Source organism: Acomys russatus, chromosome 8, assembly GCF_903995435.1.
Source record: "Acomys russatus chromosome 8, mAcoRus1.1, whole genome shotgun sequence".
In the NCBI taxonomy this organism is placed as follows: domain Eukaryota; kingdom Metazoa; phylum Chordata; class Mammalia; order Rodentia; family Muridae; genus Acomys; species Acomys russatus.
In genome coordinates this window covers 16,349,724-16,366,148 of record NC_067144.1, presented here as the reverse complement: position 1 = coordinate 16,366,148, position 16,425 = coordinate 16,349,724, and the positions used below count along the sequence as shown (strand labels likewise).

The 16,425-nt window shown below is 43.1% G+C and overlaps 1 protein-coding gene across 1 annotated transcript in view; it reads left to right on the top strand.

Annotated features, from left to right (window-relative positions):
• The window catches only part of Senp5 (SUMO specific peptidase 5), a 39,873-nt gene that overhangs the window by 15,318 nt on the left and 8,130 nt on the right, over positions 1-16,425 (top strand). The window contains exons 3-6 of the mRNA XM_051149759.1: positions 5,129-5,234; positions 5,372-5,510; positions 5,793-5,840; positions 8,094-8,171. Coding sequence (XP_051005716.1) covers positions 5,129-5,234; positions 5,372-5,510; positions 5,793-5,840; positions 8,094-8,171 — 371 coding nt within the window. The remainder of the gene's footprint in view (positions 1-5,128; positions 5,235-5,371; positions 5,511-5,792; positions 5,841-8,093; positions 8,172-16,425) is intronic.

Below are 16,425 nucleotides of genomic sequence, written 5' to 3'. Positions count from 1 at the left end.
ACCACACCTGGCTGGTTCTTTAATTAATATATGAGACACTCCTGTAAACCAGCCAGTGTTCTCGTTTCTAAGAATATAGAAGCAACTTAAAAACAAAAACAAACAAAAAGAATATCGAGGCAATCAGAATACACTGATACCTGCTTTCATGGACTACCATGTCAGTCTAGTTATAAAGATGCTAAATTAATATAATTGCTAAGGATGTCACCTCCAAAAATACAACACTCTTTAATGCCACAACATTGTTTATTGTTGCTTAACAGAAAATTTTAAGTTGTTGTTTTAATAGAGTATTGTTTATCATTTCTTTGACAATTTCATACAGGTGTAAAGTGTTTTTGTTGTTGTTTTTTAAAGTCAGGGTCTCACTGTAGCTCTGGCTATCCTGGAATTTGCTATGTAGACTGGCTAGCTTGAACTTAGAAATCCTCCTGCTTCTGCCTCCCAGGTTCTTGGATTAAAGATGTGTGCCTCTACATCTTGATCATGTGCACCCCAACTTCCTCTCCCCAAGCACCCCCAACATACTCCCTCTTCCCTTCATGCTCCTCCATCCCACCCCACTGTACTAATTGGACCGTACTGCCTGTTGGGATGTTGACTGGTCATTGGCTTGACCTTGTGGAGGTAAACATAACTGTAGCGAGCTCAGGAGGGCAGTGGTCGTGACATGTCCAGAAGACAGCATGTCACAGCACTCCTTCCCGTCCCATGACTCTTACGTTCTTTCTGTCCCTTCTTCAGGAAGACTGTATCCCTCGAGGTTGCAGGGATAGGGGAGAGTGGGGGATTGATATAGATGTCCTATTCAGGGCTGAACACTCAACAGTCACTTATTCTCAGCGTTTGGACTAGTTAAAGTCTCTGCATTAACTTTGTCCACTGCAAAAAGAATCTTCTGTAGTTGAGATTGAGAGCAGCACTGATCCATGGTTCTGAGCATAAATATTTAGAAGGCAGTTTCACAACTTGTCCATTTAGCAAAACAAACAGTAGTAGGTTCCCCTCTAAGCCTATAACCTCCCAACTCATGGTTTTTCAGTAGCAGGGATGAGTTCCTTCCTGTGGAGTATGCCTCAGATCCAGCCAGAAAGTTGTCGGTTGCATCATAGCCTTCATACCACTATTTATTTCACTAGCGGGCACACCTTGTCCAGCATTTCAGTATTGTAGTATTCAGCGTCCATGGTCAAGTGCTGGTAAGACCACTGATGTCTTTTCTCCCCTCGCAGCCTGCACAGCACTCTGAGAGCTAGCCAGCAGGAGTTGTCACGTCAGGTCCAGCTTGACTTGCCTGTAAGAAGACTGCTTTTTTATTTAAGGAATATCAAGATTGTAGAGCCTAAATTTTAACTTTTTGTTGTTTGGGACATTTCTCCCCATTTTTGCTTGAGGCATAGTTTTTTTTTTTTTATGGTTTCATTTTGTAATTTAACATAATTATTCTCTAAGTTTGCATACAAAGTAATGGGTTTCATTGTTACATTTAAATTTTTGTTTGTTTTTCAAGACAGGGTTTCTCTGTGTAGCCTTGGTTGTCCTGGACTTGCCTTGTAGACCAGGCTGGCCTCGAACTCACAGCGAACCACCTGCCTCTGCCTCCTGAGTGCTGGGATTAAAGGCCTGTACCACCGTGCCCGGCTTAAACTTTTTTATTTTTAGTCATGTGTACATGTGTCTGTCCGTGTATGTATATTCCACACATATGTGGAGGCCAGAGGCATCAGATTCCCTGGAACTGGATTCACAGGTGATTGTGAGCCATCCAGTAAGGGTGCTGGGAACTGAACTGTGGTTCTCTGAAGAATGCGATACTCTCTTAACCTCTGAGCCATCTCTCCAACCTTATTACACTTTAAAACAATTTTAAATCGTTAATATTTTATGTACATGTATAATGTTTCTGTGTGAGTGTGAGTGTGCATGTCACCATGCTATGTGAAGGTCAGAGGACAACCTTGTGGAGTCAGTATTAACTTTCCACCTATATATAATTTCCCACTTAAATGCAGTCTTCCCAAATGTTAAGGTTTCCTGACTTCTGTTGAAACCACGTTTTCATGTAGAAGTAAGACCACTGTGTAGAAACAAGCTAACTATTAAGATGTAAATGCTGGGAGAGCCGGGTATGGTGGCGCACACTTGTAATCCCCGCACTCAGGAGGCAGAGGCAGGCCGATCGCTGTGAGTTGGGGGCCAGCCTGGTCTACAAAGCAAGTCTAGGACAGCCAAGGCTACACAGAGAAACTCTGCATCAAAAAACCAAAATAAATAAATGCTGGGAATATAGCAAAAGTATATAATCTCAGGCCTAGAACTAGCTCTTGGTTACCAGGCCTGGGTGATCATGCAGAGGACCCAGGTTCAGTTCCTGGTACCCACACGACAGCTCACAACCAGCTGCTACTCCAGTTCCAGGGGATCTGTACTCCATGGGCATCAGGCATACATGTAGTGCAGACATAATGCAAACAAAACACACGTAAAATAATAAAAATAAAAGTATTACTAATGTTATGTGCTTTGTTCTTAGCTTAGAACCTCCAAGTAGACTCAGGTGGAGAAGCACAGGTGTTATCAGGAAACCTTGGGCTGGGCTGGGAGATGGCTCAGCAGGGAAAGGGTAAAGACACTTGCTGCCAAACTGATGACCTGAGTTCAGTCTCTGGGGTTCACACAGTGGAAGGAGAGCACCACCTCCCATATGATGTCCTCTATGTGTACGCTATTGGCATGTGCACCTCACTGTACACACACACAATAAGTGAATGTAATAAAAGTAAATGGAGGGCTGAGGGTGCAATCTGTGGTTTGTCTAGCGTGCTTGCAGCCCTGAATTGGGTTCCCAACATTATAAAAAGCCGGAGCTACTCTGGTGGGAGATTAATAGGAGGGAATACAGGGTTTTCATTTCTGCTTCTCTGTACAACAGTACTTTCTACTCTGAATTGATGGTCTAGCAGAAACCACTGTTTGGAGCTGCAGAAGGAGCTGGATGCAGTTTCCCCAGCATAGTCCAGATATCATCGTCAGCCTATTAGGCTGCTGCTCTTCCTTTGCAGCAGCATCCCCAATCATGGTTCTTTCCGAGCCGCTAAGCCGCCTTCAGTTTCATTTTCTATTTAGAAGTCATGTTGGGGATTTCCCTCCTGGGAACTTTTGCATCATTGAGACCATTAAATGAATATATACATAAGCTGGCTCGAAGACTGCCTTAAATCAGGTGAAAGGTCCCGTGAGAAATTGTATTTCCTTAGCTGGACGTGAAGCTGGGATGGTAGAGCTCTTGCCCAGCGTGTGCTAGGCCCAGGGTTTGACCTCTTATACCACAGCTAAGGAAATAATAAAAATTGTTCTTTAAACATTCTATTCAGGCCTCTGGAGCTAGAACCGGTCTGTAATCTGTGGAGGCTGAGGTGGAGGAGGATCTGAAGGCCAGCATAGGCAGCACAGAGGAAAAGGCCTTGCTCACTGTTGCCAGTTAGCCGGGGTCATGAGTACTTAGTGGGCTGGCTGTTTGTCTGGAGACAAGGTCTCGCCATGTAGTCTGGAATTTGCTGCTTAGATGAAGCTGGCCTCAAACTTACGATGACCCTTCTACCTTGGCCTACAGGTTGCTGGGAGTACAAGGCATGTGTTATATTAACAAATGACCCAGTTGTTGCCACGTGGTGGTGCGTGCCTTTATTCCTAGCATTCAAGAGGCAGACTGAGTTCAAGGCCAGCCTTAGCTACAGATCAAGTTACAGACAGCCAGGGATACACAGAGAAATCCTGTCCCGAGAAAACAAGATGATCAAACTACAAGCTGGCCAGGCGTGGTGGGGCACGCCTTTAACCCCAGCACTGGGAAAGCAGAGGCAGGCGGATCTTTGTGACCTGTCTCGAAAAACAAAAATATAAAAAGTGAGATTGTTATCACTGCATTTTTGCAATTTGATTTTTTTTGTTTGTTTTTTGTTTTCTGAGACAGGGTTTCTCTGTGTAGCCTTGGCTGTCCTGGACTCTCTTTGCAGACCAAGCTGGCCTCCAACTCACAGAGATCCACCTACCTCCTGAGTGCTGGAACTAAAGGTGTGCGCCACCACCGCCCGGCTTCCAAGTTAACTCTTATAAAAAGAAAGCATTTAATTGGGGGCAGGCTTACGGTTTTAGTTCATTATCATCATGACAAGGGAGCATGGTGACATGAAGGCAGACATAGTGCTGGAAACTGAGTTCAGGGGTCTGTATCCTGATCTGCAGGCAGCAGGCAGAGAGACACTCAGGCTTGGAATGGCCTTTTGAAGTCTCAAACTCTACCCTCCAGTTACACACCTCTTCCAACAAGGCCACACCTAGTCCTTGCAAGTAGATGAGCCTGTAGTGGCCATTCTCTTTTTCTTTTTAAAGTAATTTATTCAGATTACATCTCAGTTGTTATTGGACTGGCCATTCTTATTCAAAGCACGCCTGACTAGCTCAGAATTCCTGTGCCCAAGTATCCTGGGCCTCAGCCTCTCCAGTAGCTGGCACCATAGAAACATACCACTATGCTTGGATTTTTAGGAGTCCTTAAGGAGAAGTTTCTTCTTCAAGGTCACACTATGGAAATGTCACTCTGAGTATGTCAGTAATACAAGCTGGGCATGGTGGCACACAACTGTAACCCCAGCATACAGGAAGACTGAGACTCAGCCTGTGTTTTGTTTTGTTTTTTTGAGACAGGGTTTCTCTGTGTAGCCTTGGCTGTCCTGGACTCACTCTGTAGACCAAACTGGCCTTGAACTCACAGCAATCCTCCTGCCTCTGCCTCCCGAGTGCTGGGATCAAAAGGCGCCACTACGCCCGCCTGTCAACGTGTATTATATATAGACAGCTCCACATCCGCCCCTAATTGCTTGCTCCCTAGGCTATTGGCTAAGGTCAGCTGTGAAACAACAAAAGCTCCGATGTGAAAAGATAGCTGTAAGCATTCGTCTGTGGGTTACAGTGGTGAAGGCCTAGATACCCACTTATTTTTTTTTTTAATGATGTAACTATATTTTTACAGGTTATGGTTCTATGTTGTAAGTATGTGTTATGTGTTATAAAAACAACTTTGCTGAAAAAACTTTACACGGTTTTTCTTTTTCCTTTATGTAAGGATTCCTAGATGAGGTTATGAAAAAGTATGGAAGTTTGGTCCCACTCAGTGAAAAAGATGTCCTTGGGAGATTAAAAGATGTCTTTAATGAAGACTTTTCTAATAGGTATGTCAGCGATGCTAAAGTGAAGCCCTTAAAGATACTTACTGCCAAAAGTGACTTTTCCCTTAAGAGAAAAGAAAAAATTATACATTGAATGAAATGCATTTCATTTTAACTTTTTCTTTCAAAATCTGTTTTAGAAAACCATTTATTAATAGGGAAATAACAAACTACCGGGCCAGACATCAAAAGTGCAACTTCCGAATCTTCTATAATAAGCACATGTTGGATATGGATGACCTGGCGACCTTGGACGGTCAGAATTGGTTGAATGACCAGGTTAGTTCACGTGGGTTCTCAGGGTAGAGGAGCCAGGACTACACAGAGAAACTCTGTCTCGAAAAACAAAAAAGAAAAGAAAAATGGGAGAGACAGACAGACAGACAGACAGAGGGCAGGGGAGAGAGTTGCCATGATGCAGCCAATAAGGCTTGTCTTTTGGGTTGACTTTCTGTTTATCTTTAGAAACAGGTTATACCGTCAGTACGCTGAGCACATCGCTCATCCCGTGGGGGATGTTCTGAACTGTGTAGGACTAATCAGCTGGCTTTACTTTTACAGGTTATTAATATGTATGGTGAGCTGATAATGGACGCAGTCCCAGACAAAGTAAGTGGAGGCCTTGTGTCCTTGTGATGTTACTGATAGTAAGGTTGCTGTTAGTTGTTTCTTCTTCTTCTTCTTCTTCTTCTTCTTCTTCTTCTTCTTCTTCTTCTTCTTCTTCTTCTTCTTCTTCTTGATTTATTCATTTATTTATTATACAATGTTCTGCCTGCATGTGTGCCTGCCCACCAGAAGAGTGCACCAGATCCCATTATAGATGGTTGTGAGCCACCATGTGGTTGCTGGGAATTGAACTCAGGACCTCTGGTAGAGCAGACAGTGCTCTTAACCTCTGAGCCATCTCCCTAGCCCCTTCTTTTTTATCTTTTAAATAGTTTGCAATTATTTGTTATTCCTAGAAGAAATGGGTTGGTTATGGTTTCACTGTGCATTAGAGTCTGCTGTATTTTCTATCAAATCATTTCTGCTTAAGTTGAGTACGATTCCATACCACCTTTATCCCAGCACTTTGGGAGGTGGAGGCAAGAGGACCAGAAGTTCAAGATCAGCCTTGGGTACATAGCAAGTTTGAGGATAGCATGGGCAAGATGAGACCATGTTTCAAAAGAAAAGAAAATATGTTTTTAAAACTTAAGAAAATCACAGTGCCCATATTTTCTTCCTTATTTAGTTGGGTGTGTTCATTTTTACTTAAATGGAGTTCCTTTTTTCTTTTTTTTTTTAAGGTATGTTCAACAGGGGGTTTTACAGTTTTTAAACAAAACTTAGTCTTGGGACTAGAGAGATGGCTCAGTGGTTAAGTGCACTGGTTGCTTTTCTAGGGGACCTGGGTTTAATTCCTAACACCCATATAGTGACTCACAACTGTCTGTAATTTCAGTTTCAAGAGATCTGATACCGTCTTTTGACTTCTGTTGGCACTGGACACACATTTGTATAATGTAGGCAAAACACTAATGCACATAAAATTAAAATAATCTATTTATTTATTTATTTTTGAGACAGGGTTTCTCTGTGTAGCCCTGGCTGTTGTGGAACTCACTTTGTAGACCAGGCTGGCCTTGAACTATAGAGATCCACCTGCCTCTGCCTCCCAAGTGCTGGGATTAAAGGCGTTTTAATAATAATGCTAATGAATAGAATCATCTGTTAACTGTGTAATGTATTTTCTTCCTCTTGACCTACTTTGATTCTTTCTTTTCCTTCCTCTTCTGTCTGTCTTTCTGTTTCTGTATCTTTGAGAAAGGATCTCATGTGGCTTGGAGTGACATCAAACTCTGCTATAGCTAAGGATGGTATTGAATTTCTGATCCTCCTGTCTCTACCTCCTGAGTGTTAGGACTGCAGGTGGCTGCTGCCATATCCAGTTTTTGTGGTCCTGGGGATCAAATCCAGGGCTTTGTGTCTATGAAGCAAGCACTCTTCCAACTAAGCTATATTCCCCAGGCCTTGATTTTCCTTTTCATTTGTTTTATTTTGCCTTTGGTTTGGTTTTTGTTTTTTGAGACAGGGTCTCTATGTAGCCTTGGGTGGCCTGGATATCACTATATAGATCAAGCTGGCCTCTAACTCACAGAGATCTATCTGCCTGTTTCTCCTGAGTGCTAGGATTTTTAAAAAGTTCATTTATTATTATGTATACAGTCCTCTGTCTGTATGTACACCTGCATGCTAGAAGAGGGCATCAGATCACGTTGGTTGTGAGCCACCATATGGTTGCTTGGAATTTAACTCAGAACCTCTGCAAGAGCAGTCAGTTCTCTTAACCTGTAAGCCATCTCTCCAGCCCCCTGGGTGCTAGGATTAAAGGCATTCATCCATCCCTGGCCATGCCTGGATTTTTAATTTTAAAAAACTTATTTAAAAGGTATGGAGCCCTGGAGAGATGGCTCATCAGTTAAGAGCACTGAACTGTTCTTCCAGAAGACCTGTGTTCAATTCCCAGTGTGATAGCTCATAACTGTCTGTAACTCCAGTTCCAGAGGACCCACCCACCCCAACACAAACATACATGCAGCCAAAATACTAATGTGCATAAAAATAAAAGTAAATAAATAAAGTCCAGGCATGGTGGCACATACCTTTAATCCCAACACTCTAGAGGCAGAGGCAAGAGGATGCCAGCCAGGTCTACATAAAGAGTTCCAGGACAGCCAGGAATACACAGAGAAACACTTATCTCAAAAATAAAAAACGAAACAACAAAAACTTTCCATTCTTCTTTTCCATTTTCTTATGAAGTTGAATCTGGGTACAGCATAATGTAATTTGGTTAATTGTGTTTGCTGTTTGTTCTAGGTCCACTTCTTCAACAGCTTTTTTCATAGACAGCTGGTAACCAAAGGCTATAATGGAGTTAAGAGATGGACTAAAAAGGTATTCCATTTCCTTTCCTACTGAGTTTGAGATAGATAAGCTGCTCTTGGTGGGAGGATCAGAACTGTAATGACATTGTTGTGTCAGTTAGAACCTTCATGTGACCGTTTGATGTTTGGAGAACAAGACACTAGTAAACTGTTTGTTTGTTTCAGGAAAGGGTTTCTCTGTGTAATAGCCTTGGCTGTCCTGGAACTCTTTGTAGACCAGGCTGGCCTGGAACTCAAGTGATCACCTGCCTCCGCCTCCCAAGCACTGGGATTAAAGGTGTGTGCCACCACGCCCATCTTAGAAACACTTTTGAAACCTCTTCATAGCCTGTTTTTGGTATTTTGACAGAATTACCAGTAAATTCAAGCTCAAATAATAAATGTAGAAATAATGTTGTTTTTGAAATTCATTCAATTTTATTTTATGTGCATTGCTGTGAGGGTGTCAGATTGCCTGGAACTTAAGTTACAGATAGTTGTGAGCTGCTATGTGGGTGCTGGGAATTGAACCCAGGTCGTTTGGAAGAGCAGACTATACTCTTAACCACTGAGCAGTCTCTCCAGCCTCAATTTTGTGTTTTTGTTTTTGTTTTTTTACAAAAGGTCTCAGACTCACATAGCTCAAGTTGCTTTCACACTCAATGTGCAGCCAAAGCTGGCCTCCAACTCCTGATCACCTTGGCTCTGCCTCTATGCCTGGTGTACTTTTCACTTTTTTAGATGCCTGGGAGGATTAGAGAAATGAACTGAGTCTTAGCTGGACTCTGTAAGCCTATGTGGAGGTAGGAAGGTCCGAAGTTTGAAGCTAGTCTGGGCTGTTTGAAACTGCCTGTTTTATTGTCATTGTTATTTTAAAAAGAAGACAGGTAAGGTGGCACATGCCTTTAAGTCTAACACTCAGGCAGGTAGATTTCTGTGAGTTCAGGGCCAAGCCTACTCTACATAACAAGTGCCAAGCCAGCCAGGGCTTTATAGTGAGATCCTGTCTAAAACCAACCAACCAACCAACCAACCAACACAGGAATACCTCCTCAGTCAATGGGAATAAGGTTGATTTCTTCATTTAGACATCCCATGCTGGCCTGAAATTCACTTCATAGCTGCAGTTGACCTTGAATTGCTGATCCTTGTGCCTCTACCTTAGACTGTTGAGATTACCAGTGTGAGCCACGTGTGCGCTTTATGTAGTACTGGGGCTTTGTGGATTGAGGCAAACGCTTTATCAATAAGCCATATATCCCCAGACCTGGAAATAACTTTATATCAAATACAGTGTCTGATTGAAGTTGACAAGTCTGAGAAGAGAGAGAATTCATTTGCCAGATTGGTGACTGACTAAGCTGAGCACATTTGCTTAATCATTCTGAATGACAGTCCTTTTCTGGACTATTTACTTTGTTGGAAGAATAAATTACATTATATTTAGCAAACCACTAAACACATTGTAAAATACACAGTAAAATGGTAATTGTCATGATTTACATTGAAGCTCACCAAGTACATTTCAGGTTTTTGATGATCCAATCACTAGGTCTTTAATTTATAGAAATCTGGGGAAAAAATATTTGTTAAAAAATCCTCATGAGATTTCTGATTTTAATAAAATTAAAATTTTAAATAAATTGATACCTCAGCTTCATGGAATTTTGAGCCATTGATAAACCTTACAATTTTTAGTCACTTTATTATAGTAAATATATTTTAAGATGATAATATGCTAACAAAGCCAGAAATTAAAGACATGCCATTAATTTCTTAAAGGTTTTTAATTGTATTTTATTGTTGCTGCTGGTTTAATGGTATGGCCTAATAGTTATTATTAGGTTTATAATTATTATGGTGGTGGTGTTTAACCTGCTTTCACAAATAAAGACACAGACTCTTGCCTGGTGTGGTGGCTCATGCCTTTAATCCCAGCACTCGGGAGACAGGCAGGCAGATATCTGTGAGTTCGAGGCCAGCCTAGTCTAAAAAGACACAGCCACCTAATATATTTTAGAATAGCCTTGTCACCGGGGACATGGCAAATACCAACTTCTACCTTCCATTATCTCCCAGCCTCCACCCCATACCATCTGCTTCTAATAATTTCTGTCTGGGCCACCTCCCATCCTTAATTCCAAAATACTTGCTAAGGTTGTTCATCTGGGCCATTTCTTTCCATGTGGAACTTGAGAGCTCCTCCTCTGGGCCATCGTGGCTCTTTTCTATCCCATTGTGATCCCCTTCCTTCTCCTCTGGTACCTGGCTGCTTCTCCTTCCCAAGATCCTTCTCTCTCAGAGCCTTCGAACGTTGGCCACACCTGCCCCGTTCTGCCCAGCCCAGGTTTAGGCCTGTTAACAAGCCAATCAGGAATAATTTCTTAGGCAAGGTTAAACAGTGTGACAGTTTGCTAGTAAACAGTAAGAAGGGGAGTGCGAGCAGTTAACAAATGCAAAGCGCCAGACCATAGTCCAACATTTTATTATTTTCTTTTTTTTTTTTTTTTTTTTTTTTTTTTTTTTTTGGTTTTTCGAGACAGGGTTTCTCTGTGTAGCCTTGGCCATCCTGGACTCACTTTGTAGACCAGGCTGGCCTCGAACTCACAGCGATCCGCCCGCCTCTGCCTCCCGAGTGCTGGGATTAAAGGCGTGCGCCACCACGCCCGGCTTTATTATTTTCTTAATGTAGCTGGAGAGATGGCTTAGTGGTTAAGAGCCTTGCTGACCTGAAGAGTACCCAAGTTTGGCTCCCAACATCCACCATCTGTAGCTCCAGCTCCAGGGCACTTGGCACCCTCTCTTGCCTCTGTGGGCACCAGGCATAGATGTAGTACATTATGCAGGCAAAGCTCAGCCCATAAAATAACAATAGAAAAATCTGTAAAGCGAAGACGCCCTGAAGCAGAGTCAGGGTGGTCATGAGCCGCCTCATGGATGCTGTGCGGAAGTAGTGAGTGCTCCTACCACTGATTCTTGTCTGCAGCCTCTACTTACTAACTTTTTCATAGTTGAAAGGCTGTATTTCTGGAACTGATAACCTGGAAACAAAAGGCTGAATCCCACCCCAGTTGTACCTCCTCCCTCAGTCACATGCTGCGGCTATGTTAGCTCTCTTGCAACAATCAGGTTTGTTTGTGGTTTTAGTTTTTGATTTTTGTGTATGTGTGTGTGTTTTTTGGGGGGGGAGGATTGTTTTGTTTTTGGTGTTTTTAGTTGTTTTGGATTTTTGTTTTGTTTGGTTTTGGTTTTTCCAGACAGGGTTTTTCCTGTAACAGTGACTGTCCTGGACTCACTTTGGAGACCAGGCTGGCCTTGAACTCACAGAGATCTGCCTGCCTCTGCCTCCCTGGTGCCTGTGCCACCACGCCTAGCACAGCACTCAGTTTTTGTCTCAAGGACTTCTCATTTAGTGTTCTCTGTGTGTAGTATGATTCTCTAATATATATATTAGAGATTATGAGGTAAAAGATAAATGAAAGTGAGATATATATATATATATATACTTTTCTTTTCTTCTCTTCCAAACCTAGGGTCTTTGTGTGTAGTCCAGACTGGTCTTGGAAGTCATCACTCTCTTGGCTCCGCCTTCCCAGTGCTGGGATGACAAGCCTGTGCCAGCACTCGTGGGTCCTCTTACCTGTCTTGATTTTCCTTCCCACTGATTTTCACTACCTGGCTTGAGGAATGTAATTTATTGTCCCTTCTGTCTACCAGGAGGTTTGTTTTTATGTAGTAATACCAGAGCAGTGAATGACTGTGGGGACATGAAGGTCGACACTAGTAAGAACATAAGATACACTCTGGATCACTGGGTGTGGTGGCCACGGGTCTGTAATCCTAGCTTTCAGAAGGCTGAGGGACAAGAGTGTCATAAGTTAAGTGCTGGCCAGGATGCCTGGAGCTTGTCTCATAAAACACAAAACAAAACTAAGACCTATGTGTTTATTGTTCTAGTAGTGTCTGATCCTTGCAATTGTGGAATTCAAGAAATGGGAAAGCAAGTTGGCTTTTAGTGTGCACCCCGTCTTTAAGCATTGATGCATCCCCACCCCTTTGGTGTCTGTGTGTGCACGTATGTTGAGGCCTGAGGACAACTTTGGATATTGTTCTTCTTTTGGTTGTTGTTGGTTGGTTGGTTGGTTTTTGGAGCAGGGTCTCTATGTAGCCTTGGGTGTCCTGGAACTCAGTTTGTAGAGATCCACTTGCTTCTACCTCCCCATGCTGAGATTAAAAGCATGCTTGCTCCTGGCCCGCTTTGTGGATTGAGACAAACAACCGAGTAAGCCATATCCCCAGACCTGGAAATAATTTTATATCAAATACAATGTCTGATTGAAGTTTACGAATCTGAGAAGAGAGAGAGAATTCATTTGCCAGTTTGGCCTGGATCTTACCATGTAGGCTGGGCTGTTTGGCCCACACGCTCTAGGCATGAGCCTGTTTCAGTCTCTCTGGTGCTAGGATTATAAGTATGTCTTACACTCTGCTTTCTGCGCTCAGCCTGGGGATCAGTGTCAGAGCAAGCACTTTACCCACCGAGCCATTCCCTAGCTGAGGTATGCTAAGCACCTTTCTAGTAGGTGGTGGGTGAGCAAAGTAAAGCCTTTGTTCATCCCATGGCACTTACTAATCAGTGAAGAAAAGCTAAAGAGAGAGTGGTTACTGTAGTTTGCCTGTGGAGACTGTGGAACAGAAGGAAGCGGAGTGTGGCTTTGATTTGTTAGTTAGTTAGTTTGTTAGTTTTTGAGACATGGCCTCTCATATTTTTGGTTATGAGCCTAGCCTTTAATGGCAGAGCCATCTCTCAAGCCCCATGGCCTCTCTATATAGCCCTGGCTGTCCTGGAACTACTTCTGTAGACCAGGCTGGCCTCAAACTCAGATCTGTCTGTCTGCCTTTCAAGTACTAGGATAATACCTGGCTCCCCAAACTCCACCATCTTTAGGATCATTGGCCATTGACAACCCACTAACTGTCTATTCTCCCTTCCCTGGGTCATGGAAGTAGAAGGGCGGGACTGAGAATTCTTCCCTGGCAATCAGCCCTCCTCCTCCCCAAAATTACCTCAGTGACTAAGCCCAGTGCATTTAGTTCTCTTTCTTTTTGCTGTTTCCCCTATTTCCCCCCAACCCCCCCCCCCACAAACACACACTGCTCCTTTTCTTCCTCTCTTCCCCCTTGCTAATCTTTACTTTCTCTTTCAATATATAGCTGGTCTTTCACTAGACTGGCCTCTAACAATCCTGCCTTCTCAGCTTTCTGAGTGTCTGGATTGTAGATGTGTTATATTGTTCTTGGCTGAATTTTTTAGTTTCCCATAAATAGAATCTATTAAAGACCTCCAGGTAACATTTTTTGCTCTGGAAACCCTGAAAAAAATAAAGCTTGATGGGGGTAGAACAAGGACAGTATTTTTTGGTTTTTCGAGATAGGGTTTCTCTGTGTAGCCTTGGCTGTCCTGGACTCGTAGACCAGGCTGGCCTCGAACTCACAGCGATTGCCTGCCTTTGCCTCCCAAGTGCTGGGATTAAAGGCGTGTGCCACCACGCCTGGCCAGGAGAGTATTTTAGACTGATGGTTCTTTGGTCTGAAATGATAGATAGCAGGACAGATGTGAGATATGGACAAATAAAAATGTGTCCTGGGAGCTGGGCACAGTGACGCACACCTGTAATTCCAGTACTCGGGGAGGCAGAGGCAGGTGGATTTCTGTGAGTTCAAGGCCCGGTTCACAAAGTGAGTCCAGAAGAGCCAAAGCTACACAAAGAAACCCCGTCTCTCAGGGGGGAAAGTGGCATGGGCAATGAAATGCACACAGTTTCATGATGTGCTCCGTATGGCTGAAGGTGAGCATGTGTGAAAGGTGACTTCAGATGCATACTTTCTGACTGCATGAGCTCCGGTGGCTACAGGAGGGAAAAAATTGCAGTTAGCTCCTTAGGACGTGGTCCAACTGAAAGCACCAGGGACTCAGCTCAGCAGTAGGTGTGCTCCTCGAGTGTGTGTGAAGCTCTAGGTTCTGCCCAACACTGCGTGTGTGTATTCATGTATGTATTGCATATCACATATATGTGGATGCTGTTTCATCAGGAAGATAGAGGTGGGCAAAGGTTACAAACAGAATGACTGCTTACCTTTGTGGAGACAAATATGTTCATGGGAATGCTTGAAAATAAACGATGCTTCCTTAAATGAAAATAAATTATTCTATTCTCTAGATTCTCAAATTAGGGTAACTAAAAAAATATTCCAGCCATGTGCTGAATGCCAAGAAACTAACAAAATAATATGAAAATGAGTGTTTGAAAGTAAATTGACACTGAAAGTTCTAGGCAGAGCAAACCACAATGAATAGCAAATGAAGCCTCGTGGTGGGACATCCTTCAGTCCCTGGCCTCCAGGCTCAGAGGCATGTGGTTCTCTAAGAGTTCAAGGGTAGCCTGGTCTACATAGTGCCTTCTTCTGACCCTCACAGGTACTTACACTCACATGCTAATACACACAGTGCTTGTATACACAATACATTCACACACACACTAATACAAATAAATCTTTTTAAAGAATACATTGCCACTGGGCAGTGGTGGCGCACGCCATTAATCCCAGCACTTGGGAGGCAGAGGCAGGTGGGTCACTGTGAGTTCAAGGCCAGCCTGGTCTACAAAATGAGCCCAGGGCAGCCAAGGGTATACAGAGAGACCCTGTCTCAAAAAACCAAAACCAAAAACAAATTGCTATACAATGATGTCTCTCATTGAATAAACCTAGTAGACAATAAGTAAGCTCGTGAAGCCTAATACACCCAGTATGATTGCACAGATACATAGTAGATCACTATACTTCTTGGAAAATGAGTTGGCTCAGCTGGCAAATGGGATTATCTCCAAGCCTGACAACGTGAGTTCAAGCCTTGGAGCCCACATTGCTGAAAATGAGAACTGACTCTCACAAGTTGTCCTCTAACCACACATGCCTTGTAACATGCATTGCCTATACACACAAAAATTATTAAAATTTAAATGTAAAAATAAAGCCAGGTGTGAGCCAGGCATGGTGGTACATGCCTTTAATCCCAGCACTCAGGGAGGCAGAGGCAGGCAGATTTCTGTGAATTTGAGGCCAGCCTGGTCTACAGAGTGAGTCCAAGACAGCCAAGGCTATACAGAGAAACCCTGTCTCGAACCCACCCCCCAGAAAAAGCCAGATGTGGTAGAATATATATTTAATCCCAGCAGTAGGGAGGCAGAGGCAGGCAGGTTATGTAGTAAATTCCAGGACAGCTAAGTCTACAAAGAGAGACCCTGTTTCAAAAATCAAAACAAAATAAATAAAATATGAAATAAATAAAGACTGAATCTATGTTTCTTTTTTGGTTCCCCCTGTATTTCCTCTGTAGATTCACAGGATGTATGTACTCAAACTAGCCTTGAATTTGTCACCCAACCCAGCTTGCTTGCTTGCTTGCACCTAAAGGACATTTGTAAGAACTGGTCATATACTTGACCACTAGAAAGTTGTAGAGACATTCTTCATTCTTCTCTATCATGAGTCAAATCGATAATAAGAGCCAGGAAGATGGCTCTGCAGGCAAAGGCCCCTGCCACCAATCCTACCTGAATTTGGTCCCTGAGGCCCACATAACAAAAGGAAAGAACTGACTCTCCTCTGATCTCTACACAGTGTTCCAGAAATAAAATATCATGAAAAGACGTTTTAAAAGATTGATAAACTTATACTTAAAAAAAAAAAAAACCTAAAGAGAAAATAATAAAAGGCAGTAGCCAGGGAGGTGGCTCAGTGGATGAGGTGCTTACTAAACACGCATGGGGACCTGACATGGCATCAGGTTCAGTCAGAGATGCTGTCTCAAAAAGTCAGAGCGGGAAGCAGCTGAGGAGCGCGGCTGCTGCTGCCCTCTGCCCTCCTGCACATGCATACACACATTTGCCGACATACTGCACACGGGCTTTAAAAAGAAAGCTTAAAGCCGGGCAGTTGGTGGCACACACCTTTAATCTCAGAACTTGGGAGGCAGAGACAGGTGGATCTCTATGAATTTGAGGCTAGCCTGGTCTATAAAGGGGTCCAGGACAGCCAGGGCTACACAGAGAAACCCTGTCTTGAAAAAACAAAACAAAACAAACAAACAAAAGAATATTTTCTCCATTTTAATTGGAGATGCATGGAAATGATAAAAATAGCCAAGATTGCCCAGCTAAAGTGTGCTGAAGCATATTTGTAGGCTGTTGCCGCTGCTTCCTCCTCCTGTATCTGAGACAGGC